The sequence below is a fragment of the Schistocerca gregaria genome, chromosome 3 (assembly GCF_023897955.1).
Source record: "Schistocerca gregaria isolate iqSchGreg1 chromosome 3, iqSchGreg1.2, whole genome shotgun sequence".
Lineage (NCBI taxonomy): Eukaryota > Metazoa > Arthropoda > Insecta > Orthoptera > Acrididae > Schistocerca > Schistocerca gregaria.
The window spans coordinates 250,499,240-250,525,504 of NC_064922.1; the positions used below are offsets into that span (position 1 = coordinate 250,499,240).

General features: G+C 39.0%; 1 protein-coding gene across 2 annotated transcripts in view; it reads right to left on the reverse strand.

Moving 5' to 3' along the window:
• LOC126353954 (uncharacterized) overlaps window positions 1-26,265 on the reverse strand; it is a 179,437-nt gene that overhangs the window by 111,502 nt on the left and 41,670 nt on the right. For both annotated transcript variants that reach the window (XM_050003254.1, XM_050003255.1), the window contains exon 2: window positions 7,515-7,669. In XM_050003254.1, coding sequence (XP_049859211.1) covers window positions 7,515-7,669 — 155 coding nt within the window. The remainder of the gene's footprint in view (window positions 1-7,514; window positions 7,670-26,265) is intronic.

Sequence of the window (26,265 nt, forward strand, 5' to 3'; positions counted from 1 at the left end):
TAAACTTTTCTACCTTACCAACACTGAGTTATTCAGCACAGATTGTGCATTCTGTCTGTTAAGTATGATTCAAACCATTTGTGTGTAAAGCCATGAATCCCATAAAATTAAAGTTTTTCTAAGAGTGTAACATGAGATACAAAAACAAACACCTTGGAAAGACCACAAAAATATCAACTGCTGATATTTTATTATTTAAGGCCTGTTGATTAAAGTTTTGTGGAGCGATGTTTTTAATGTATTACTTTGCTTCTTCAACAGAAACATTTAATCCTAGTTTTGCTGCTACATCTAGAAACCGATTGTTAAAAGTACTTTCAGCTTATGAATTACTAAACACAACATTGTCATCTGGCTTCATTATTTTGATATCTTGCACACCAACTGGCTGTCCTGTCTCCTGTTTGACATTATCCCATACAGTTTTAATCTTATTATCTGCATTGTGTGTTTCTGTCTGGACATGCATACTTCTGGACACTTTAATGACTTACCTAAAAATATTACACTATTTTTTGTAGTTTGCGAGTAATGTTGGATCTTTACTTTTCCTGTCCTTTACATAAATGTCCCTCTTTCCTTTATATGTGCTTTTAATTCCCTTAGTTATACACAGCTTACCTATTTTTGAAATTGGTTTTCTGGATAAAATTTTAGCAAAACTACTTTCAAATATTGACACAAATTTTCTATACCATAAATTGAATTTGACATTAGCATCTCTTTCTATATGTGTCTCATCTCATACCACCTCTATTAACTTACTCTTAAAACATTGCATCTCTGTTCTCATTAATAAGCTTCACTGCTTCATATGAACCTGCTTTAGGGCTGAAAGGTGCTATGTTGTTTATTTCCATTAATTGTGCATATTGATCAGATAGTCCATTAATAATTTGGTACACATTAATTGTTCCAGTGTAAACAGTTTCTTCAAACACATTATCAGTCAGGGTAATGCTATCTTGCTGCACCTGGGTTCGAAAATTAAGTGCTGAAATCAGACTGCAACACCTAAATAATGATTCCAGTTAATTTTTTCTGTCTGTGTCTTTCACGAAATCTACACTGAAATCTCCATAAACTACTAACTGTTTGTTCTTGTCTTACAGGTAGCTCAATAATGTATCTAGATTTGTCATAAACTGAAAGTTTTCAATAGGGAATCTGTAGACTGTTACAATTACCAGAGTGGTATAACGAACAGTGCACTGCTGGTACACCACTTATATACAACTAGCTGCTGGCTGTGATGTCACTGGTGCCAGTGACATTTCCATATATGGGCATATATTGACTCGGTGTTTCACGTACCCTCTTCAACCACGTGATTGCTGGATCCCAGGTGATGTTGCATTGCAGGCCACCATATCTATTTAGGGTGTTGTTGGTGATTTTTATTTCAGTGGCTTCTTTAATTACACAATCCCAGGAGGCAGTGTCCATTTTCTAAAACACACTCAGCTAAAGTAGATTTCTCGGGATAGTATAGGCAATAAAACCTTTCATGCTCCTTCCTGCATTGTTCCACAGTGTGTACTGTTTGTCCAACATAAGACTGGCCACACTTTCAAGGTATCTTGTAGACCCCAGGTGTTCTGGGACCTGCTGCATCTTTAACCGGTCTCAGTAACTGATGGATTTTTCTCGGAGGCCCGAAGATTGACTTGATCTTGTGTCATTTTAGCAGGCAGCTTATCTGGTCTGACACAGAGCAACAGAATGGCAGGAAAGCAAGTTTCTTTTCCTGCCCCTCATCAGCAGTCTTGTTGTGAGTCTTTCATGAAATCACTTCATTTATTTGATGGATGTTATATCCATTGTTCCTGAAGACCTTATGCAGGTGGCTCAGCTCATGAGCCAGGTTATCAGCATCTGATATCATTCTTGCACGATGTACCAATGTGTGTAAAATGGTGTGCTTCTGTGCCAGGTGATAATGGCTGATGGCATGCAAGTACAGATTGGTTTCCTTTAGATGCATCCATTTAATTTTCTGGAGATAAGAAAGTCAAGGAACGGCAATGCATTGTCATTTTTTCTGTCTTTGTGGTAAACTGGATGTTACTGTTAATGCCATTGAAGAACTTTCAAGTTCCTGATAACCATAGGGCCAAATTACGAACATACAGAAAGAAAAAACTAGGCTTTAATGGCATGGTGTCCATGACAATATCCTCCAAATTCTCCACAAATAGGTTTGATACAGCTTGTTCTTACAGGCTGCCCATTGCAACGTCCTCCATTTCATTGTAATACTGGCTGTTGTACAGAAAATAAGATGTCAGAGTGTGCCTAAATAGCTCGACCACTTCACTTACAAATAACTGGGATATTAGATTTAAACAGTCTTTGACAGGCACATCCATAGACAATGCCACCACATCAAAAATGACATAATGTCACCCTCACTAAGTCAAAGATGGTTAATTTAGTTGATAAAATCTGCTGAATTTTTAATATGATGCTCACAGAGTACCACATGTGGAGCAAAGAGACTGGCCAAGTGCTTCACCAGATTGTATGCTGGTGAACCAATGATCGATATGATGAGGCGGAATGGTGTCCCATCCTTGAAGAGCTTTGGTAGAACATAACCAGCAGGTAGTCTAGATGCCTGCGGGAGAAGATTCTTGATGACAGAGTCTTCCATCAAAGAACAATTGAGAAGTTCAGATGTCTTTCTTATTATTCTCGATGTTGGGTCACATGGGAGTTTCCAATAAGTATCTTCATCCAGTAGCGCATAGATCTTCATATCATAATCTGCATGTTCCATAATTGTGGTGGCATTCCCATTTTCAGCAGGAAAGGACCACAATGCTCTCATTATTGCATAGTGCTCGCAGGCTATTGTGCTCAGCTCGTCATGTAGGGTGCTGGTAACTTTGCTTTCATGAGAATATGGCTCATTTCACACAGCAGGTTTCTCAGAACCTATGGTCAACAAGACACCTTGTGAGTGTGGCCGGTCTTACATTGGACAAACAGTACACACTCTGCAACAGTGCAGGAAGGAGCCTGAGAGGTTTAATCACCCACCCTACACTGATAAGTCTGCTTTAGCTGAGCACTCCGTCTTCAGGCCACAAGTGGCCTACCGGGACCATCCACCCACTGTGTCATCCTCAGTGTAGGATGCGGATAGGAGTGGCGTGGGGTCAGCACACTGCTCTCCCGGTTGTTATGATGGTAATCTTGACCGAAGCCGCTACTATTCGGTCGAGTAGCTCCTCAATTTGCATCACAAGGCTGAGTGCACCCCGGAAAATGGCAACAGTGCATGGCGGCCTGGATGGTCATCCATCCAAGTGCCAACCATGCCCGACAGTGCTTAATTTCGATGACTCACAGGAACCGGTGCATCCATTGCAGCAAGGCGCTTTGGCTGAGCACACTTTAAAAAATGGACACCAGATAAAACTTGACAAAACATCCATCATGGCTAACATAAATGCATTCTGGGATTGTGTCATTAAAGAAATCATTCAAATAAAAACCATCAATAATGTCCTAAATAGGGATTGTGGCCTGCAGTTCAGCATTGTGTGGGATCCAGTGATTGTGTAGTTGAAGTGGGCTCATCAAATGCTGAGTCAACATATGTCCAAACATGGCGATGTTACAGGCACCAATGATATCACAGGCGGCAGCCAGTATATATAATGGGTGTACTGGCATCCCAATGGCAGTCATACCACTTGAAAATGGCCAGGGTACTTGGCCAAGAGCTAGTGCAATTTTAATAACTTGATATGGTTGAAAAACAAAGAACTTTTTATTCAGTGTTACCGACATGATTATCTGCTTTCATACAGGTGTTCCCATGTTTGCAGAAGTGTCTGTATGATGTTCCTGTTGAAATATGCATAAGAGCTTAGTGTATAATATAAGTTTTTATATTGTGGTAAATATAAAGTAAATGATGGTTTGTTAATGAACCATGATAATCATTTCTATTAAATCCATTTCAGGAAGTTTCCATGTGCTATGCATAGGAACTTCAACTCCAATGATGGGTGAATGGTCCTGTAAATTGATACTCATAGTGGAGCTCATACAGATTTTTATGCACAATGTACAAGATGAAAGTGTTGTCAGATAGTACTCAGAGGGTGGAAGTAATTCTTATTTAACAGATATAACCAGATTAATGAGTACATGTTTGACACAAACTGCAGTTCTGTGAATGACCAAAAATATTTCAGAAGCTTCTATTCACTTCTTGTCTGTAGTGTTTATCATTCTCGATTCACTTCCATGTAACATTATACCCAGAAAAATAATTTCACTTTTTAACACACAAATTCATATACAGTGTTCACATACAAATCTTTTTTTGGACACTCTTTTCTTGCTATTGGTAACCTGCATTTTATATTTTCTTTACTTCTATAACTGTAGGATATTTTTATTCCCAAATAGTAAACATGTCTATCATTTTAAGCATCTCATTTACTAATCTATAGCACGTAGCATCACCTGACAAATTTACAATATGCCATTACTTTGTTTTACCTTTGCTGATGCTCATCACACAGCATCTTTTCAAAATGCTATGCATTTCATTCACTTGTTCTTCAAAGATCTTTTTTGAATCTGACAAACTTACCATGTCATCAGAAAAGCTTGAAGTAAGTGATGTGATCTTTTAGGTTTTCTTTGTGTGATTGATAAACACTGTGCTTCTGGTGTTCAAAAAACACAACTCATAACAGCTGAAAATGATGACTTGGTTGGTTATCACAATACAGTGCATAAAATGGAAAGAACAACTTGGCTGAACACTTGGAACCATACCATTGAATCTTGAAGTTTTTATTTCTTCTCGATGAACTTTGAGTCTCTTTCCAAATTTCTATTTGGTTTCTTTAGTGCTTTCTTAAAGTAAGGATTGAATAACATGGGCAAGCTGCCACTCCATCTCACTACCCTCTCAATTACTCCATCCCTTTCAGGTCCTACAATCCTTATAACTACAGTCTGCTTTATGCACAAGTTTTGAAACATACTTGTAACATTGAGCAGAAATGTGCCTTGTCAAATTGTGTCAGCACTACATAAAATGGTATATTTCTCAACAAAAAATGTTAAATAAGCAAAGCATAGTCTGACAAGAAGCTGTGGCTATTTATTTCCATAAGTGACCACATAACCCAAAGAAGAATATAGGACATCTTTTTTTTTAATTGGCGAGATTTCAAAAACCTTTGCATAGCTGTGGTATAATGGCAATTTCATAACTTTTACAGGGTCTTATTTTGTAAAAGCTGTTTATGAATATTCCTTTGTAACTAAGAGACAATTAGCATTAACACATCTGTTTCACCAATGTTGCTCCAGAAAGGAATCTCCATTCGGTTATTTGCACAAATGTAATATGACATTTCAATATACACTCCTGGAAATGGAAAAAAGAACACATTGACACCGGTGTGTCAGACCCACCATACTTGCTCCTGACACTGCGAGAGGGCTGTACAAGCAATGATCACACGCACAGCACAGCGGACACACCAGGAACCGCGGTGTTGGCCGTCGAATGGCGCTAGCTGCGCAGCATTTTTGCACCGCCGCCGTCAGTGTCAGCCAGTTTGCCGTGGCATACGGAGCTCCATCGCAGTCTTTAACACTGGTAGCATGCCGTGACAGCGTGGACGTGAACCGTATGTGCAGTTGACGGACTTTGAGCGAGGGCGTATAGTGGGCATGCGGGAGGCCGGGTGTACGTACCGCCGAATTGCTCAACACGTGGGGCGTGAGGTCTCCACAGTTCATCGATGTTGTCGCCAGTGGTCGGCGGAGGGTGCATGTGCCCGTCGACCTGGGACCGGACCGCAGCGACGCACGGATGCACTCCAAGACCATAGGATCCTACGCAGTGCCGTAGGGGACCGCAACGCCACTTCCCAGCAAATTAGGGATTCTGTTGCTCCTGGGGTAACGGCGAGGACCATTCGCAACCGTCTCCATGAAGCTGGGCTACGGTCCCGCACACCATTAGGCCGTCTTCGGCTCACGCCACAACATCGTGCAACCCGCCTCCAGTAGTGTCGCGACAGGCGTGAATGGAGGGACGAATGGAGACGTGTCGTCTTCTGCGATGAGAGTCGCTTCTGCCTTGGTGCCAATGATGGTCGTATGCGTGTTTGGCGCCGTGCAGGTGAGCGCCAAAATCAGGACTGCATACGACTGAGGCACACAGGGCCAACACCCGGCATCATGATGTGGGGAGCGATCTCCTACACTGGCCGTACACCTCTGGTGATCGTCAAGGGGACACTGAATAGTGCACGGTACATCCAAACCGTCATCGAACCCATCGTTCTACCATTCCTAGACCGGCAAGGGAACTTGCTGTTCCAACAGGACAATGCACGTCCGCATGTATCCCGTGCCACCCAACGTGCTCTAGAAGGTGTAAGTCAACTACCCTGGCCAGCAAGATCTCCGGATCTGTCCCCCATTGAACATGTTTGGGACTGGATGAAGCGTCGTCTCACGCGGTCTGCACGTCCAGCATGAACGCTGGTCCAACTGAGGCGCCAGGTGGAAATGGCATGGCAAGCCGTTCCACAGGACTACATCCAGCATCTCTACGATCGTCTCCATGGGAGAATAGCAGCCTGCATTGCTGCGAAAGGTGGATATACACTGTACTAGTGCCGACATTGTGCATGCTCTGATGCCTGTGTCTATGTGCCTGTGGTTCTGTCAGTGTGATCATGTGATGTATCTGACCCCAGGAATGTGTCAATAAAGTTTCCCCTTCCTGGGACAATGAATTCACGGTGTTCTTATTTCAATTTCCAGGAGTGTATTTTTCTTGTACTGGAAATATGGAAATGACATCTCCTTGGTTTCTATTTCATTGTACCCATTTAGCTCTACTTTATCCTTTTCATGTAAGGCATTAATTCACATTGTTCTCTGAACAGTACCAAAATTAAAACGTAGTTACACAGTGTGAAATATGATACATCATTTTTTAATGTTAACAAACTGAAAAGCATGCTGCAAGTTATTTCCAGAAGAAACTGATAATATTGGAGTTAAACAATTATTAACAAAGAGATAGAGGGGCTGGCCAGTACTTACCTCAGCTCAGTACAGCCGATAGAAACACAAGCTCTGAGGGAGCTTCCCTCAGACAACCATGCCTCCATCGTTGCTACCTTCCCTGTTTTCCTTTCCCTGTTGCTTCATAACCTGGGTTGTGAGTAACTAAATCCACTTTCCCTTCTTCCCTTTCTTTCCCCTCTCTCCTCCCTGATGAAGGAACATTTATTCCGAAAGCTAGGAACTTAAATTTTCGGTTGTTTTTTGTGTTTCTATCGGCTGTACTGAGCTGAGGTAAGTACTGGCCAGCCCCTCTATCTCTTTGTTAATAATTGTTTCACATCTTTATATGAGATTTTCCATTAATTAATATTGGAGTTAAGTTGAATTTAAACTAGAATGCAATAGTTATGTACTTCAGTGCACCTGCTCTGTTAAAAGTGTTGCATACTTACATGATGAGCAAACTCTGATATAAGTGGATAAATAACTGATGTGTTTGGTGTTTTAAGAAGACATGATCTTTGGTTTGGATTGCTCCTTAGCAATTTTAGCAAAACATCACCTCCTTCCACAACATGCACAGCTTCTGGGAATATTACAGACAAACCTAGAAATTTAATTGATCATAGATCAGTTTCTGTAGTGGAATGAAAGTGCACTGAATTTTATCAACAGTATCATACAGTTAAATGTTTCAAACTAATACCTGTAGAGCCAGAATGATATCTCACTTATCAGATTCTTGATAATTTTTATGTTGAAGTTATTTCAATCTAGTATCACTGTCAATAATATAAAATTACATGTCATACATGAGCTTTATATAAGGAGTGCTATTAAGACTTTTTGATGAAGTTATGGAGCACATAAACATAACAACTTGATTGTTAACTTGTATGTTGGAAATACATTTCTACTCCTGGGTTAATTATTCCTATAGCTAACGCTGCTAACACACATTTGTGTGGTTTTCTTCAATCTGGAGATAGTTCATCTTACTTTTGGTGGTAAAATAAATTTTTTACCATTAGAATTTGACCAGGAAAGGGAAGGATGTTTGTGACACACATTAAGTATTTCTATGAGTGAGAGCATGAAGCACTTTTCACAATAATTATCTATTGGGTGGGGACATTAGACCTGGCAGACTCCTTGGTGCTGTCTGAGTGGAGCTGGCTATGTATTGAGCCTGCATTTCATAATCATCCTTTACTACTGATAATGAAAACACAACAAACTTTCATTGCATTTACCTACACTAAACATATACACTTAAAATCCAAAAATTCATACAGTGAGAAAGCAAGACCCTCACTGCACTGACAACAAGCAATGTAATGTGTTATTTTGAAGAATTTGATACATCCTCAGTGGGAGGGAAAACACTCTCCCCTCCCAGAAGAAGGAACCAATAACTCTGAAACATAACACATGGATAGTATTCCTGGAGGTAAGTACTTGCCACATATTTTAAATCATAATTTTGTAACATGGTTATTAGTGACTTATTTCAGCTAATATACACTGACAAAAATTAATTAAGAATGCAATAGAATAATAAAACTGTAAAATAACTCACATAAAACCAAAAGAAAAATTGAAAAATGTTTAAGTGGAAAGGGTTGGTTCATTGCTAAAAGTAGCTTGATGACCAAGCTATTTCTTGGTTCTCAATACTCCCATAGAAAGCTGTGAAGATAAACTAGAATTTAATAATTGCATGACACTGACTCTTTGCTTAAAATAGGTTACACTGTTAAATACTGAGTGAGGTGGTGCTGTGGTTAGTGCACTGAATTTGCATTCAGGATGACAATGGTTCAAAACTGCATCCAGCCATCCTGATTTAGGTTTTCTGTGATTTCCTTAAATCGCTTCAGGTCAGTGACAGGATGGTTACTTTGAAAGGGCACAACCAACTTCCTTCCCCATTTTTTCCTAATCCAATAGGATTGATGACCTTACTGTTTTATCTCCCCCCCCCCCCCCCCCCCCTACTAGGTGCATTTTACTAATTTGGCATACAGGTGTTCAGATGACACAGGTACCAAACATGTGTGGTTCCTATCACCAGAAGAAGAAACAATGTATTATAGGGCAGTGTAGTATCTAAAAGCAAATTTCTAAGACACTATATCTTCTAAAGGTCTGCAGAGAGGTACTCTGTGGTCAGATAGTTGTATTCATCAACTACAGATTGTTTTCCTTCATTTCTAGCCATTTCTTCCCCCAAAGAAACATTATCCTAATCATCAACTGTGAAGTTACAACATGTGGGCTAGGGAGGGGGGAGTGAGTCTTTGCATTTCAGCAGGAGAGCATTATATTTTGCCAGTGTAGATACTGTAAAAGCCTCATCAGTTTTTGCATCAATCAGCTCCTGCTCCAGATTTCTACCACACCTAGGCATCCAGCAGAATATCACTTTATCCTCTAGCTACATCATGTGAAAGAGTGTCTATTAGAAAATTTGTAAAAATATAAAGCACCATATAGAGACAGCTCAATTACACTAGAAGTACTACTGGTGAAGCATTCTGGTAATTACAGATTAGTAACATGAACAGCCAATCAGCCATTTATATAAACTTGACCTATGTTATTTGGTTACATTGATTAAAACATGTTAAGTGGACCGTGAGCAATCCAGCTCAAGTCACATGTAGCAATGTTTGGCTGTTTACTTTACTAATCAAAGCTTACTCATAGTTGCTGTTAATAGCCATGTTCAAGATTGTACATTCTGGTAATATTACTTATCTGATGTGCTGTTTGCACAGGAAAGCCTGTTCTATTGGTTACTCCAGCAGAGATAAATTGTGGAATAATACCTCCTGAATTTGCACTGCAAGTAACTAAGAAACAGTCTGCATCCAAGAACACTGATGAGATGCTCTCTGTTCCAAGTTTTTTCTGTGATATCCACTTTGACAAGTGAGGCATTTTGTGGAAGAAGGGTTCACAGGTTTATGTGCCCTTTTTTGGGAAATTGTTTACAATTAATAAGTGAGTTATGTAGAATGTTTTACAGAGATTTTGTTTCATTATCTCAGTGCTAAGGGTTGGGGCAGCACTTTCTTTATGTGTGTACATGCAGCCCTTCTCATTCAGTTTAACGTACAGCTGGAGCTGTGTTTAAAATCCAAAAGTAATTTGCTCTAAAATACAAATGAGATGGTACAGTACTAGGCTCACTAGTGTACAAAAGGTCAATTTACCTCACTCCAACTTTGGAAGCAGAAATACAGTAATAGAGTACTGGAAAAGCTGAGACTATCAACAATGGCATTTAATTCAGTGAAGCCAGAAAAAAGAGCCTGTTAGGTACTTATTTAACCATGTGAATGATGAAAGTACTTTATGATTACATAATATGCTTGAAGACAGTCATCAGCAACCAGATGTTATTTAGAAAATAGCCATGCATGCAGGACAGGAAGAAGAAGAAGAAAAAAAGAAGAAGAAGAAGAAGAAGAAGAAGAAGAGAAACAAGAGGTCCTTCAGTAACTAAAAATTACAGCAGAGAAACTGTTCATCATAATGTATGGTCCGCAGGACAAAACAGTATTTTATTCACATAGTTGTATTTTGGTATCAATTTTTCTTTCTGTTATTTTATTTTTGTACCTTTCTGGAAGTTCCCTGATCAGATGCATTATTGAGAATAACATGACTGTTATGTATCAATATGTTCTGAGGATTAAAATAACATCTAATAAAGGGTCTGTAAACGTTTATCATTTTTCATTTTAAAAACATAGGTGAAAATATCTACTATTATTGAGAGATTTGCTTAATAATAGTAAACATCTTATGAAAATCAAACAATGGAAACTCCAAGTAGAAATATCAATAATGTAGGAAAAGACAGATTTCTATTTACTACAAAGAAGACACAGCAAGTTGCAGACAGACACTGGCCTGAGATGCTAGAGTTGGCGGTCATGTGAGAGTCTTTGTGTGTGAACATTCCATGTGTGTGTCTCTCTTTACTGATGGAAGACATCCTATGACAATATACTTGTATATTAGAATCATGTTGTTATTTAAATATATTAAAAGTAAGTCTTTAAGACTTTCCAAGCTGAAATAATCATTTTATTCCATGAGCCTTTGTTCCAGAAAATGCCTCAATTTCAAAAGAAGGATTTACATTGCTTCCCCTCGCGGATTAGGGCATCTCCCTGCTTTCCAGATGTGATTGAACAGGGTGTAGGTGATTCTTGTTTCCCTTAAAAGGTCCTGCAGCACAGTGTAATGCATTTTGTCATGACCAGGCAACATGAGTCCTGAGCTCATATGGGGAAGATACAAAGTTCACTTTCTTTACTGTTGGAACAAAAGTCTAAACTGACCATCTTGGTTGGCCATGGCAGAAAATTCTGCAAAGTGTTCTGCCGTAGTGTGCACTGATCTGGAAACTTCCCTTGCACATTATACCAATAACTGGGAACTTCCTATCTTGCTCACAAACCCTTTCTATGATCTCGCTTACTGCAGGCAACACAGTGGGACAATTTAGTGGAGCTCAGAAACTCGTACTATGATCTCTCTTAATTTCCTTAATAATTCAGCAGCATGTGGCCATATTTACCTGCAAAGTGCTATGTCTTAATCAGCCAGGGGATAGAAGCAGTCTTCATAAAGACTTTGGAATTAAAGCATCAGTGGCTTGTAAATCAACAGCCATATTACCCATTCCACCCTTTCCTGGATACTGTCGGAATGTTTAAACACAGCCAGTTGGCTGTACAGCATGCTAGCTTAGGAGACAGAGATGAGAACCAAACCCAGTTTAAATCTGTATAGCAGACTAACAACTGTCAGTGTGATACACCAGTCAGTCTGAGTGTGGGTTTTTATAAGTTTTCAGCCAATTCTGGGCTGGTACTAAATAACTGCCTCAGACAATGTGATATGCAACCACTTAAAATTTGATAACACATAGAACAAAGTTTACAGACAGATGGCACACAAGACACACATACACTTATCAGTGCCTGTGATGATTAGAGAGCATAAAAGACAACAACAGTAGGGAAACCCCAACTGAGACACTGAGTAATATACTCTGTCTGTTGTTCAGGAGTCAGAGTTGCAAAGAGCTCAACAGTTCACCCACTCAAACAAGGGGTACAAGAATGCCCTACAACATTATGTGCTTTGAAATCCTCATATCCTAGAACATTAAAGTGCACTGATTATGGACAAGGGTGCTGTGTAGCAAGGTCAGTGAGAGACCCACAGTTGAATTTTCCTTTAAGAGACAGGTAATAGAATAAACAGTTGATGGTACAAGTAATATTAAAGTTACTGCTTCAATGATGGCACTGAGACTGAGAGGTGAATAGTGGTAGTCAGCCCTTAAAATTTTGCCATTTTGCATTAGACATCTTTGTTTATTTATTTATTTTATTTATTTAAATGTCAAGTTCTGTAGGACCAAATTGAGGAGCAAATCTCCAAGGTCATGGAACGTGTCAGTACATGAACTTACAACATAAAAAGTAATGTTGTTGTTGTCTTCAGTCCTGAGACTGGTTTGATGCAGCTCTCCATGCTACTCTATCCTGTGCAAGCTGCTTCATCTCCCAGTACCTACTGCAACCTACATCCTTCTGAATCTGCTTAGTGTACTCATCTCTCGGTCTCCCTCTACGATTTTTACCCTCCACGCTGCCCTCCAATGCTAAATTTGTGATCCTTTGATGCCTCAAAACATGTCCTACCAACCGATCCCTTCTTCTAGTCAAGTTGTGCCACAAACTTCTCTTCTCCCCAATCCTATTCAATACCTCCTCATTAATTACGTGATCTATCCACCTTATCTTCAGTATTCTTCTGTAGCACCACATTTCGAAAGCTTCTATTCTCTTCTTGTCCAAACTAGTTATCGTCCATGTTTCACTTCCATACATGGCTACACTCCAAACAAATACTTTCAGAAACGACTTCCTGATACATAAATCTATATTCGATGTTAACAAATTTCTCTTCTTCAGAAACGCTTTCCTTCCCATTGCCAGTCTACATTTTATATCCTCTCTACTTCGACCATCATCAGTTATTTTACTTCCTAAATAGCAAAACTCCTTTACTACTTTAAGTGTCTCATTTCCTAATCTAATTCCCTCAGCATCACCCGATTTAATTTGACTACATTCCATTATCCTTGTTTTGCTTTTGTTAATGTTCATCTTATATCCTCCTTTCAAGACACTGTCCATTCCGTTCAACTGCTCTTCCAAGTCCTTTGCCGTCTCTGACAGAATTACAATGTCATCAGCAAACCTCAAAGTTTTTACTTCGTCTACATGAATTTTAATACCTACTCCAAATTTTTCTTTTGTTTCCTTTACTGCTTGCTCAATATACAGATTGAATAACATCGGGGAGAGGCTACAACCCTGTCTCACTCCTTTCCCAACCACTGCTTCCCTTTCATGCCCCTCGACTCTTATTACTGCCATCTGGTTTCTGTACAAATTATAAATAGCCTTTCGCTCCCTGTATTTTACCCCTGCCACCTTTAGAATTTGAAAAAGAGTATTCCAGTCAACATTGTCAAAAGCTTTCTCTAAGTCTACAAATGCTAGGAACGTAGGTTTGCCTTTTCTTAATCTTTCTTCTAAGATAAGTCGTAAGGTCAGTATTGCCTCACGTGTTCCAACATTTCGACGGAATCCAAACTGATCCTCCCCGAGGTCTGCATCTACCAGTTTTTCCATTCGTCTGTAAAGAATTCGCGTTAGTATTTTGCAGCCGTGGCTTATTAAACTGATAGTTCGGTAATTTTCACATCTGTCAGCACCTGCTTTCTTTGGGATTGGAATTATTATATTCTTCTTGAAGTCTGAGGGTATTTCGCCTGTCTCATACATCTTGCTCACCAGCTGGTAGAGTTTTGTCATGACTGGCTCTCCAAAGGCCGTCAGTAGTTCTAATGGAATGTTGTCTACTCCGGGGGCCTTGTTTCGACTCAGGTCTTTCAGTGCTCTGTCAAACTCTTCACGCAGTATCGTATCTCCCATTTCGTCTTCATCTACATCCTCTTCTATTTCCATAATATTGTCCTCAAGTACATCGCCCTTGTATAAGCCTTCTATATACTCCTTCCACCTTTCTGCCTTCCCTTCTTTGCTTAGAACTGGGCTGCCATCTGAGCTCTTGATATTCATACACGTGGTTCTCTTCTCTCCAAAGGTCTCTTTAATTTTCCTGTAGGCAGTATCTATCTTACCCCTAGTGAGATAAGCTTCTACATCCTTACATTTGTCCTCTAGCCATCCCTGTTTAGCCATTTTGCACTTCCTGTCGATCTCATTTTTGAGACGTTTGTATTCCTTTTTGCCTGCTTCATTTACTGCATTTTTATATTTTCTCCTTTCATCAATTAAATTCAATATTTCTTCTGTTACCCAAGGATTTCTAGCAGCCCTCGTCTTTGTACCTACTTTATCCTCTGCTGCCTTCACTACTACATCCCTCAGAGCTACCCATTCTTCTTCTACTGTATTTCTTTCCCCTATTCCTGTCAATTGTTCCCTTATGCTCTCTCTGAAACTTCTTTCAGTTTATCCAGGTCCCATCTCCTTAATTTCTCACATTTTTGCAGTTTCTTCAGTTTTAATCTACAGGTCATAACCAATAGATTGTGGTCAGAGTCCACATCTGCCCCTGGAAATGTCTTACAACTTAAAACCTGGTTCCTAAATCTCTGTCTTACCATTATATAATCTATCTGATACCTTTTAGTATCTCCAGGGTTCTTCCACGTATACAACCTTCTTTCATGATTCTTAAACCAAGTGTTAGCTATGATTAAGTTGTGCTCTGTGCAACATTCTACTAGGCGGCTTCCTCTTTCATTTCTTAGCCCCAATCCATATTCACCTACTATGTTTCCTTCTCTCCCTTTTCCTACACTCGAATTCCAGTCACCCATTACTATTAAATTTTCGTCTCCCTTCACTATCTGAATAATTTCTTTTATTTCATCATACATTTCTTCAATTTCTTCATCATCTGCAGAGCTAGTTGGCATATAAACTTGTACTACTGTAGTAGGTGTGGGCTTCGTATCTATCTTGGCCACAATAATGCGTTCACTATGCTGTTTGTAGTAGCTTACCCGCATTCCTATTTTCCTATTCATTATTAAACCTACTCCTGCATTACCCCTATTTGATTTTGTGTTTATAACCCTGTAGTCACCTGACCAGAAGTCTTGTTCCTCCTGCCACCGAACTTCACTAATTCCCACTATATCTAACTTTAACCTATCCATTTCTCTTTTTAAATTTTCTAACCTACCTGCCCGATTAAGGGATCTGACATTCCACGCTCCGATCCGTAGAATGCCAGTTTTCTTTCTCCTGATAACGACATCCTCCTGAGTAGTCCCCGAATGGGGGACTATTTTACCTCCGGAATATTTTACCCAAGAGGATGCCATCATCATTTAATCATACAGTAAAGCTGCATGTCCTCGGGAAAAATTACAGCTGTAGTTTCCCCTTGCTTTCAGCCGTTCGCAGTACCAGCACAGCAAGGCCGTTTTGGTTAATGTTGCAAGGCCAGATCAGTCAATCATCCAGACTGTTGCCCCTGCAACTACTGAAAAGGCTGCTGCCCCTCTTCAGGAACCACACGTTTGTCTGGCCTCTCAACAGATACCCCTCCGTTGTGGTTGCACCTACGGTACGGCCATCTGTATCGCTGAGGCACGCAAGCCTCCCCACCAACGGCAAGGTCCATGGTTCATGGGGGGAGGTAATAACAGATAAAAATAAATGTTCATGAACCTCAAAGAAAATCAGTCCATAAGTTCAAGCAAACACTATCAGCAATACAATGAAAATCAGCTTAATTTTTCAAGGAACTCCTTGACAGAATAGGAGTGAGCCATGAGGAAACTCTTCAATTTCAATTTGAAAGCACGTGGATTACTGCTAAGATTTTTGAATTTGAGTGGCAGCTTATTGAAAATGGATGCAGCAATATACTGCACAACTTTTTGCACAAGAGTTAAGGAAGTCCGATACAAATGGAGGTTTGATTTCTGCCGAGTATTAACCAAGTGAAAGCTGCAAATTGTTGGAAATAAATTAATATTGGTAACAAGAAACAACAATAAGGAATATACATTTAAAATACCCAGACTCGTGAAAAGAGGTTGACAAGAGGTTCGTGAATTCACTCCTCTTATTGCCCAAACCGCCCGTTTCTAAGCCAAAAATATCCTTCTAGAATGGGAAGAGTTACCCCAAAACATAACACCATACGACATAAGTGAATGAAAATAAGCAAAGTAGACTAATTTGTGTGTCAAAATATCACTCACTTTCAATACTGTTCGAATAGTGAAAATGGCAGTATTAAGTCTTTGAACAAGATCCTGAACATGGGCTTTCCACGACAGCTTACTATCTATCTGAACACCTAGGAATTTGAACTGTTCAGTTTCACTAATCATATGCCCGTTCTGTGAGATTAAAACATCGGGTTTTGTTGAATTGTGTGTTAGGAACTGTAAAAACTGAGTCTTACTGTGATTTAACGTTAGTTTATTTTCTACAAGCCATGAACTGAGGTCATGTACTGCTCTACTTGAAACCGAGTCAATGTTGCACACAACATCCTTTACTACCAAGCTAGTGTCATCAACAAACAGAAATATTTTAAAGTTACCCATAATACTAGATGGCATATCATTTATATAAATAAGGAACAGGATCGGCCCCAACACTGATCCCTGGGGCATCCCCCACTTGACAGTACCCCACTCAGATCCCACATCACAGCCGTTAACATTGTGAATAATGACCTTTTGCTGCCTGTTGCTAAAGTAAGAGGTGAACCAATTGTGAGCTACTTTCCTTATTCCGTAATGGTCCAACTTCTGGAGCAATATTGTGTGATCAACACAGTCAAATGCCTTTGTTAAATCAAAAAATACTCCAAGCATTCGAAACTTTTTGTTTAGCCCATCCAGTACCTCACAGAGAAAAGATAATAGAGCGTTTTCAGTTGTCAAATGACTTCTAAAGCCGAACTGTACATTTGATAGCAAATTGTGTGATGATCAATTAACCTTACACACACAGCCTTTTCGATAAATTTTGCAAACACTGATGGCATAGAAATAGGTCTAAAATTATCTACATTATCCCTTTCTCCCTTTTTATAAAGCGGCTTTACTACTGAGTACTTTAATCGCTCAGGAAACTGACCATTCCTAAAGGAAAAATTACAAATATGGCTAAATACAGAGCTCACATGTGCAGCACAGTACTTTAATATTCTACTAGACACTCCATCATAGCCATGAGAGTCCTTAGTCTTCAGTGATTTGATTATTGTGTCAATCTCACTCTTGTCTGTATCACAGAGGAGTATTTCAGACGTCCATCTCGGAAAGGCATTTGCTAAGAAATTTATGATTTCCTGTAGATACTAAATTTTTATTTAATTCACCAGTAATGCTCAGAAAATGGTTGTTAAATATTGTACATATATCTGATTTATCAGTAACAGAAATATTATTACTGCAAACTGACTTTATATCGTCAACCTTGTGCTGCTGCCCAGACACTTCCTTCACAACTGACCATATGGCTTTAATTTTATCCTGTGAATTAGCTATTCTATTTGCATACCACATACTTTTTGCCTTGCTAATAACATTTTTAAATACCTTATAATACTGTTTGTAAAGGGCTACTGTAGCTTGATTGTGACTACTTCTAATATTTTGATATAATTCCCACTTTGTTCTACATGATATCCTTATCCACTAGTCAGCCAACCAGGCTGTCCATTACTGCTAGTACCCCGTTTAGAATGTTCTAATGGAAAGCAACTCTCAAAGAGCATGAGAAATGTGATATGGAAAGCATTGTATTTATCATCTATATTATCGGCACTATAAACATCTTGCCTTTCTTGTTCCTCAACAAGCTTTGAAAAACTCTCTATTGCTGTTGGATTAACTTTCCTACATAGTTTGTAATTAAATACGACATTGGTTAGAGTACAAAAACCTTTTAGTGTTAAAATTTGTGCATCATGGTCTGAAAGGCCATTCACCCTTTTACTAACAGAATGCCCATCTAGTAATGAAGAATGAATAAAAATATTGTCTATGACTGTGCTACTGTTCCCCTGCACCCTAGATGGAAAAAAACACAGTTTGCATCAGATCATATGAATTTAAGAGATCTACCAACATCCTTTTTCTTGCACAATCATGTACAAAATTAATATTGAAGTCACCACATAGAACTACTTTCTGGTACTTCCTACAAAGTGAATCAAGAACCCTCTCTAACTTAAGCAAAAATGCTCTGAAGTCGGAGTTAGGGGACCTATAAACAACAGCAATTAGAAGTTTAGTTTCACGAAATTCAACTAATGCTGTGAGGCTCTTCTTCCTTTGGAGGCTATAATCATTGGAAAATGAGAGCCAGTGTCTTTGAGGTGAATTTCCTGAACAAACAATTACACTGGTTTTACCTGTGCTAAAAATTGTTTTCCTCCACATGAAACATGGATCCACAGATATTCTATAGGAGCAGTATAAGTAGTTACATTTTTATATCTCCATCTTCTTTTTGTTTCACATTGTTGAGCAGTATGTGATGTACAAGAAAGTAGTAAAGGGAGCTTTTGGTTTTCTAACATGATTTTCAACTTTTATTGGTTGGGTAGGAATGTTATCATTGGATCGCTTTGACAAGAACAGTCAGTGTCGTATGGTCAGGTACATTTGACTTGATCTTTTGGTTTTGTTAATAATTTTCCCTTAATATCTGTGTTTTACTGAAGTGATGGACTAATTGCATTGTTAGATATGCTACCTACACTATACACAAGCATAGACTTCCACATCCAGTGTCATCCTCAGTAAAACTTTACCAGGTATGTGACCATGTTGTCATGATAAACTGACCAACTTTCTGACCACTGACACACACGTACCCTGCCAATCTGTAGATAACTACTGCTAGCAGCCTAGGTAACAGGAACCTGTATCATTAATTCAGTCATTCATAATGTTCTGGGGATCCTATGAAGAAGGAAAACCTTCATTGGGTCGAATGAGATAAGGTATATAGTAACAAAAGTCTACCAAATCTTATTATCTTAATGTGTATACAGCACTAATGATAAACTCTCATTATAGCATTTAACACTATTCACATTTATGCCTTCTAAATTTGATTCAGTAACTTAGTAAGATAGCTGCTACTCAGAGAGAGAGAGAGAGAGAGAGAGAGAGAGAGAGAGAGAGAGAGAGAGAGAGAGAGGGAAAATTCCTAAGGGACCAAACTGCTGAGGTCATCAGTCCCTAGACTTACCCATTACTTAAACTAATTTATGCTAAGAACAAAAAACATGCACCAATGCCCAAGGGAGGATTGGAACCTACAGCGTCAGGAGCCGCGCAATCCGTGACATGTCGCCTCAAACCACATGTCCACCCTGATGTTTATCTGTTATTGGTAGCTTAATATGTACTTGATGATAATGGTATTTTTTGAAGGTAATATGTAAGAACATTTGTAAATACTCTATCCTATTTATCATACATTACTAACTGTGATTCAACTTCATAGCAGACACTTGTACTTGCCATGTAGCAAACAGATCTTCTCAATTCCTGAAAAGTTTTGACTTTCTGTTGAATAGGTATGGATTCCAAATTCCTTACTTCACATGGGACAGAAGTTTTGTTGATCTCCAGAGGAGATAACTCCATTATGATCATTTAACAAGGTGGTGAAGTCTACATTAAAATTAGTTTTGTCTCTTGGATTGTGACTGTGTAAATTACAGTTTGGCTGGGCTGATATTTTTTACCAACAACAAAAACCATTATGGAGTAAATTTATTGTAAAGTGAAGGAAAAAATTCCAATATCCAAAAGGCTTCAGCAAGATGTACAGTTACTCACTTTACACAATACTCTTACTGGTTGATTCTGCTGAATAAACACTTTATTTACTTACGTGCACTGCCCTGAAGGTAATTCCATAAGTGAAAATACTCTAAATAGACCAACACTCATGCTTTTACATCAACGCAGTGGGAAATTACGCTTCTAAGAGCACAACGCATTAGCCAACTGGACTCCAATGAACTTTACAGTGTGCATTTCATGTTATGTACAACCATTTATGTCAGTTTATGAGACCTTCTCCTTTTTGTTAGGAAGGTAACACTCCATCCATGCCAGAGGAATGCCATTAATGTCGTGACACTTTATTTTGCTAAATAGAATTTTATAATTCACACTATCAGAGACTTTGGCACGGCCACAGAATATACCAACAGGAAACTGTTTCTTGTTTAGCTGTGTTAGCGTTACATTTGTCAGGTCTTGTATTTCTGTCTTTGTGGAGAATTCTGTACATAATCCATACTGAGTGGTTATTAATTAGTACTGCTTGATTAAGTGTTATTGCAGCATATTTAAGTCTGTCAGGAAATATGTCCAAGTCTACTGACTGATTACAACAACATCTTAAAGGTGACTGTATCAAGACAACACAAGATATTAATATTCTGCTCCATTTCACTTGGAACACTAGTTTTGTTTGTTTCACATTTAATAATGTCAGAAATCCTTTTTGAATTAGTCTTGCAATATTTTATTTATTTGAGCATTACACAAATTTTGCTTTTTTTCTGAAAGACTGGATAATTTAAAATACTGTTGGTAATGGAGATTCAAATCTTAACTACAGTTTGTCCACTGAATTACATAAAACTCTCTCTTCCTAGCACAAGATAATATAATCCCAGGAGTTACCCATACCTCATACTTGCCTGTGTTCAGTTTTGCTCTAATTTGTTTTAGGGGAAAATAAGACAAAGTGTTTACAAATACACTTGAGAAAGATTTAAATTTCCATCAAGATGTCCATTTTGTAAACTTCCTCCGACAATTTCTCCTTAAATACTATAATTGAGACTCTGTTTATGATTCTACTTATACATCTACATCTACATCTACATTCATACTCCACAAGCCACCCAACGGTGTGTGGCGGAGGGCACTTTACGTGCCACTGTCATTATCTCCCTTTTCTGTTCCAGTCGCGTATGGTTCGCAGGAAGAACGGCTGTCTGAAAGCCTCCGTGTGCACTCGAATCTCTCTAATTTTACATTCATGATCTCCACGGGAGGTATAAGTAGGGAGAAGCAGTATATTCGATACCTCATCCAGAAATGCACTCTCTCGAAACCTGGCGAGCAAGCTACACCGCAATGCAGAGCGCCTCTCTTGCAGAGTCTGCCACTTGAGTTTGCTAAACATCTCCGTAACGCTATCACGCTTACCAAATAACCCTGTGACGAAACGCGCCCCTCTTCTTTGGATCTTCTCTATCTCCTCCGTTAACCCGATCTGGTACGGATCCCACACTGATGAGCAATACTCAAGTATAGGTCAAACGAGTGTTTTGTAAGCCACCTCCTTTGTTGATGGACTACATTTTCTAAGGATTCTCCCAATGAATCTCAACCTGGTACCTGCCTTACCAACAATTAATTTTATATGATCATTCCATTTCAAATCGTTCCGCACGCATTCTCCCAGATATTTAACAGAAGTAACTGCTACCAGTGTTTGTTCCGCTATCATATAATCATACAATAAAGGATCCTTCTTTCTACGTATTCGCAATACATTACATTTGTCTATGTTAAGGGTCAGTTGCCACGCCCTACACCAAGTGCCTATCCGCTGCAGATCTTCCTGCATTTCGCTACAATTTTCTAATGCTGCAACTTCTCTGTATACTACAGCATCATCCGCGAAAATCCGCATGGAACTTCCGACACTATCTACTATATAGTTTTCTTCTTCTATGATCTGTAGTTAGCCAGTCAGTATATTTTAATGTTAACATCTGATCATCATCAGCAGATAAACTAGTATTGGTTTTGCAATTAAATCACTGCAGGTTGCTGGATCTAAAAACAAATTTTCAACAGATTATGCACTATGTCCTTTAACACTCTCATGGAATTTTACTGCCAGCCAGACATCAACAATTCTAGGGTCCCTTTTTCAGCTCTATCTGACACAAAATGAACTCTGAAGTGTTCACAGACAATGATTTCCCTAGTTAGGTCCATATAACCTTATTAAAACTGTTTATAGGTGCTTTTTGAAGCATAATACACTACTAGTTGAAGAACTGTTAACTGTCAGTACAACAACTCTGTGTGTTTCATAATTCACTGTTGTGACACAGCACTGAAATAGCAAGATCCATGAGAAAGACAGGTTGTGGCATGTACATCACAGCATGTGACACTGCAAGTATTACAAGTACCATGCAAGATCTCGATAGCACATGACAAAGTTAAGACCTTTAGTGGATACCTTTCCAATTACATACTGATTCCTGTGGGCCCTGTACAAAGCAGAGCATTCACGAATTGGGGCAGACAAGCTGACTAGTGTGACATCACAAGTTCGTTGCAGAACCCATTTATCTTACTGGCCCTGTGAAAATGCAATCCAACGCAACATTCATAATCTGGAGGCCTTAGGATGTAACTATGCTTACTGCATATATAGCCATTCCCCTTTCTTCTTATTAATCTTACAGTAGTATGACATTACTTTGTACCTATCAAGAAGAATCAGTTTGATTTCAATGATAACCATGAGCACAACAACAAATCTGCTGAAATTCCATCTATCGTTTCATTTTTCTATATGTTTATTAGAAGTTATACCTTTTTATTTCTGAACCTTCTGAAATTTTGATGGAAGACACTAAATACTATTTCTCTGATACTGTGGGCTTTGTCTAAGATACAGTATGTGTTGTGCTTGTAGCTGTTTCAACTTCAGATACATTTACTCTTTAGCTACATCTTTTAGATAAGCTTATCCTAAAGTGAGCTAATGAACACATTGTAAATATTGGGATAGGACGAACATTTATTTGGTCTGAATGGATGCTTCTGGTGATTACCCATGCAAGTAGCCTGTTATCAGAAGCATTCAGATGCAAACCACATTGTGTTAGTGTGACCAAGTAAAGGATGATGCATGTCACACCCATGTAAGACTGTCCTTCTCCCGAGTCATTTCTCATGGTATGTATTAACACCTACCACAGAATGCTTCATCCATGGCTTATCATACTGATCAAAGAGCAACATGATCTTCACATTAGTGTGACGAACATTCGCAGCAAATGTGCTAGATATCATCTTCAGTTGTAAAATTAAGGACACAATTTGAACTGTTATTGCACCCCCTACTATTATATTATGATAATCTTTTCCAAGATCCTAAATGTCGCTGATCCCTGAATGTGGCTTAAAAATACTAATTACCTGGTAATCATATCACAGAGAGTTCTGTACCAGTTCAGTCCTCACAATTCATGCTGGAAGGCTGATTTACTATCTTAATCACCTCATATAACTTTTTCTAGAAGGTAAGTGGATAAATGCCTAGCTAGTACAAAAGGTTTCCCAAACTATTTAATTGTTACATTCATTATAATATTCTTCCTCTGCTTATTATGTTGTCTGAGCAGTATATTTCTTACACTCTGTTAAACACTTGCTAATTGGGTGTACTATCTCACTACATTTGCAGCTGAATTTGTAGATATCTATTTTGGCCTTCTGAGAAATGGCACCAATATACATAACATATACTTCCAATACAACAGATGAGGATTTGGCAGAAGCTATAAGCTTTGGGATAGTTTTATCTACTCTCTCTCTCTCTCTCTCTCTCTCTCTCTCTCTCTCTCACACACACACACACACACACACACACACACACACACACACACACACACACACACAAGGATGTAGCAGAGGTAGGTGGCTCTTATGTTTTGTACACCCTTTACACTTCAGCATCAACTGACCTAATGATCAGGAAATGAGTATTATTTCCTGATTCATTGAAAGCCTGAGCATGTTTATCACACATAAATTGGTCCTTACATGCTTGCATGATATGATCAAAATGCTGATGTCAACAGGTTTGTGATATTTAACACTGTACCTTAAAGCAATGAAAGCCTGTAGCTATGAATTCTGGGACAAATGTGAGCTGAATTCAGCACAGTTGTTGGTTTCGTCCGGGGGTTCTACATATATTGACAGTGTTAGTGATGATAACTGTCTTCCATTTTGTTTCAATTTGATCGTTTTGATGTACATGGTATCCTCACACTGCACAATGCTCCTGCCATAACTCAGCGAGTCATTTAAGTTGATCAAGGTCACATACTCATCAAAAGAAACTGAGGCTAGGGTTTAAGGAGGCAAGAAATTGAACATTTACTTTTCAAAGGTTCTGTCCCAGCATAGGAGTTAATTATTTAAGGGAAACCATGAAAAACTTACATCTGGATGACTATAAAAATGACACTGAACCATTTTTCTCCTGAACAGGAGTCCAGTGTGCTAACTATTTTGCCACCTTACTTAGTAGCTACCTTCCACGATATGCGGCATTTAAAAAGTACTGTCGTCTCCTGTGGATCCTGTCTTCTCTGCAGAAAGTACAGAATCTGCCAATAACCATCCACTTCACTGTGAGGGGCATGTAAATGGTAGATCTAGGGCCCAGGCATCCTTCACAGGGTGGACAGGGACTAGGGAAGACTCAGGGTGTTGTACTGATCTCCCTAACCAACAAGTCTGAGGTTCTGTCTTTCACTAAAATTGAAACTTAGACAGTGGGACTCGCTTCACTTGCTTCGTGGAAACTTGTTTTGTTTGGTATTAGGAGGAGGCAAGCCTAAAATGGCGGCAAGGAACAGGAAAGGACACCAGGTGCACTCAGGTTGTAAGTCTAGGGGCCTCGGGAACAGGGTGCAACCCACTGCAGATTGTGGCACAAGTTGGAACAAATGATGCCTGTTGTCTGGACTCCGAGGTCATTCTCGGTTCATTCCACCAACTGGCAGAGAAGGTTGAGAAGACCAGACTTATGTGTGGAGTTTCAACAAAGCTCACAATCTGCAACAGAGTCCCCAGAACTGATCATGGTCCATCAAGTAGAAGGAGTGGACTAGAGAATTCAAAGGTTCTGGGACAAGCTAGGCTGTGACTTACACAATTTGCACTACACAACAGAGGCTGCTATTCAGGTAGCTGACTGTGTGTGGTAGTGTACACAAGAGGTTTCTAGATTAGATGACTCTCCATCCAATCCATATAATGATAGCTGTAGGAAACCCAGAAGTATCAGTGTAAAATTGAAATACATGCCTCCCAGAGGTGAGAGTAGTAAAATCCTAATAGTAAACTGCTGAAGCATTCACAACAAAGTGATAGAGTATGAAGCACTCATGAAAAGCAGTGAAGCTCACAAAAAGCTAGGTATAGAAAGCTGGTTGGAAGCGGAAATTAAAAAGCAGTGAGATATTTGGGGAAAATTTAAGAGCACATCGAAAGGATAGGCAAATAGGAAATGGAGGTGATGTATTTGTCACTGTAGACAAGAAACTCAAACCACCAAGGTAGAAATTGAAGATGCATGAGAGATTGTTTGGGCAAGACTCAGGATCAGGGATGGGCATAAAATGATAATTGGATCCTTCTATCATCCACCAGACTCATCTCCTGATGTAATGAAAAACTTCAGAGAAAACCTTACTTCACTTGTGCATAAGTTCCCCAGTCATACTGTAATCATCGTTGGAGATTTTAAACATCTAACAATTAATTGGGAAAATTACAGTGATGCTAGTGGTGAGCATGATAAGACATCCTGGGAAACTTTACTTAATGCCTTCTCTGAAAACTACCCAGAACAGGTAATTAGGAACCCCACTTGTAATGGAAATATATTGGATCTAATGGTAACAAACAGACCTGACCTCTTCAAGGATGTCCACATTAAAACTGATATCAATGACCATGACACAGTTGTGGCAACAATGGTTACCAAGGTACAAAGGACAACTAAACCAAGCAGAAAGATATACGTGTTCAGTAAACTAAATAAAAAATCAGTAGTATCATATCTCAATAAGGAACTTGAATCTTTCAGCACAGGGCAAGAGCTCTTGGCTCGAGTATAAGAAATTTGCATTGCAAACAAACTGATATCAGAAATACGTTCTGCATTTCATAACGTAAAGATGATTGATACATACAATTTAGAAAAAAGATTTCATACAGCTCATGGACTACATTTAAATATG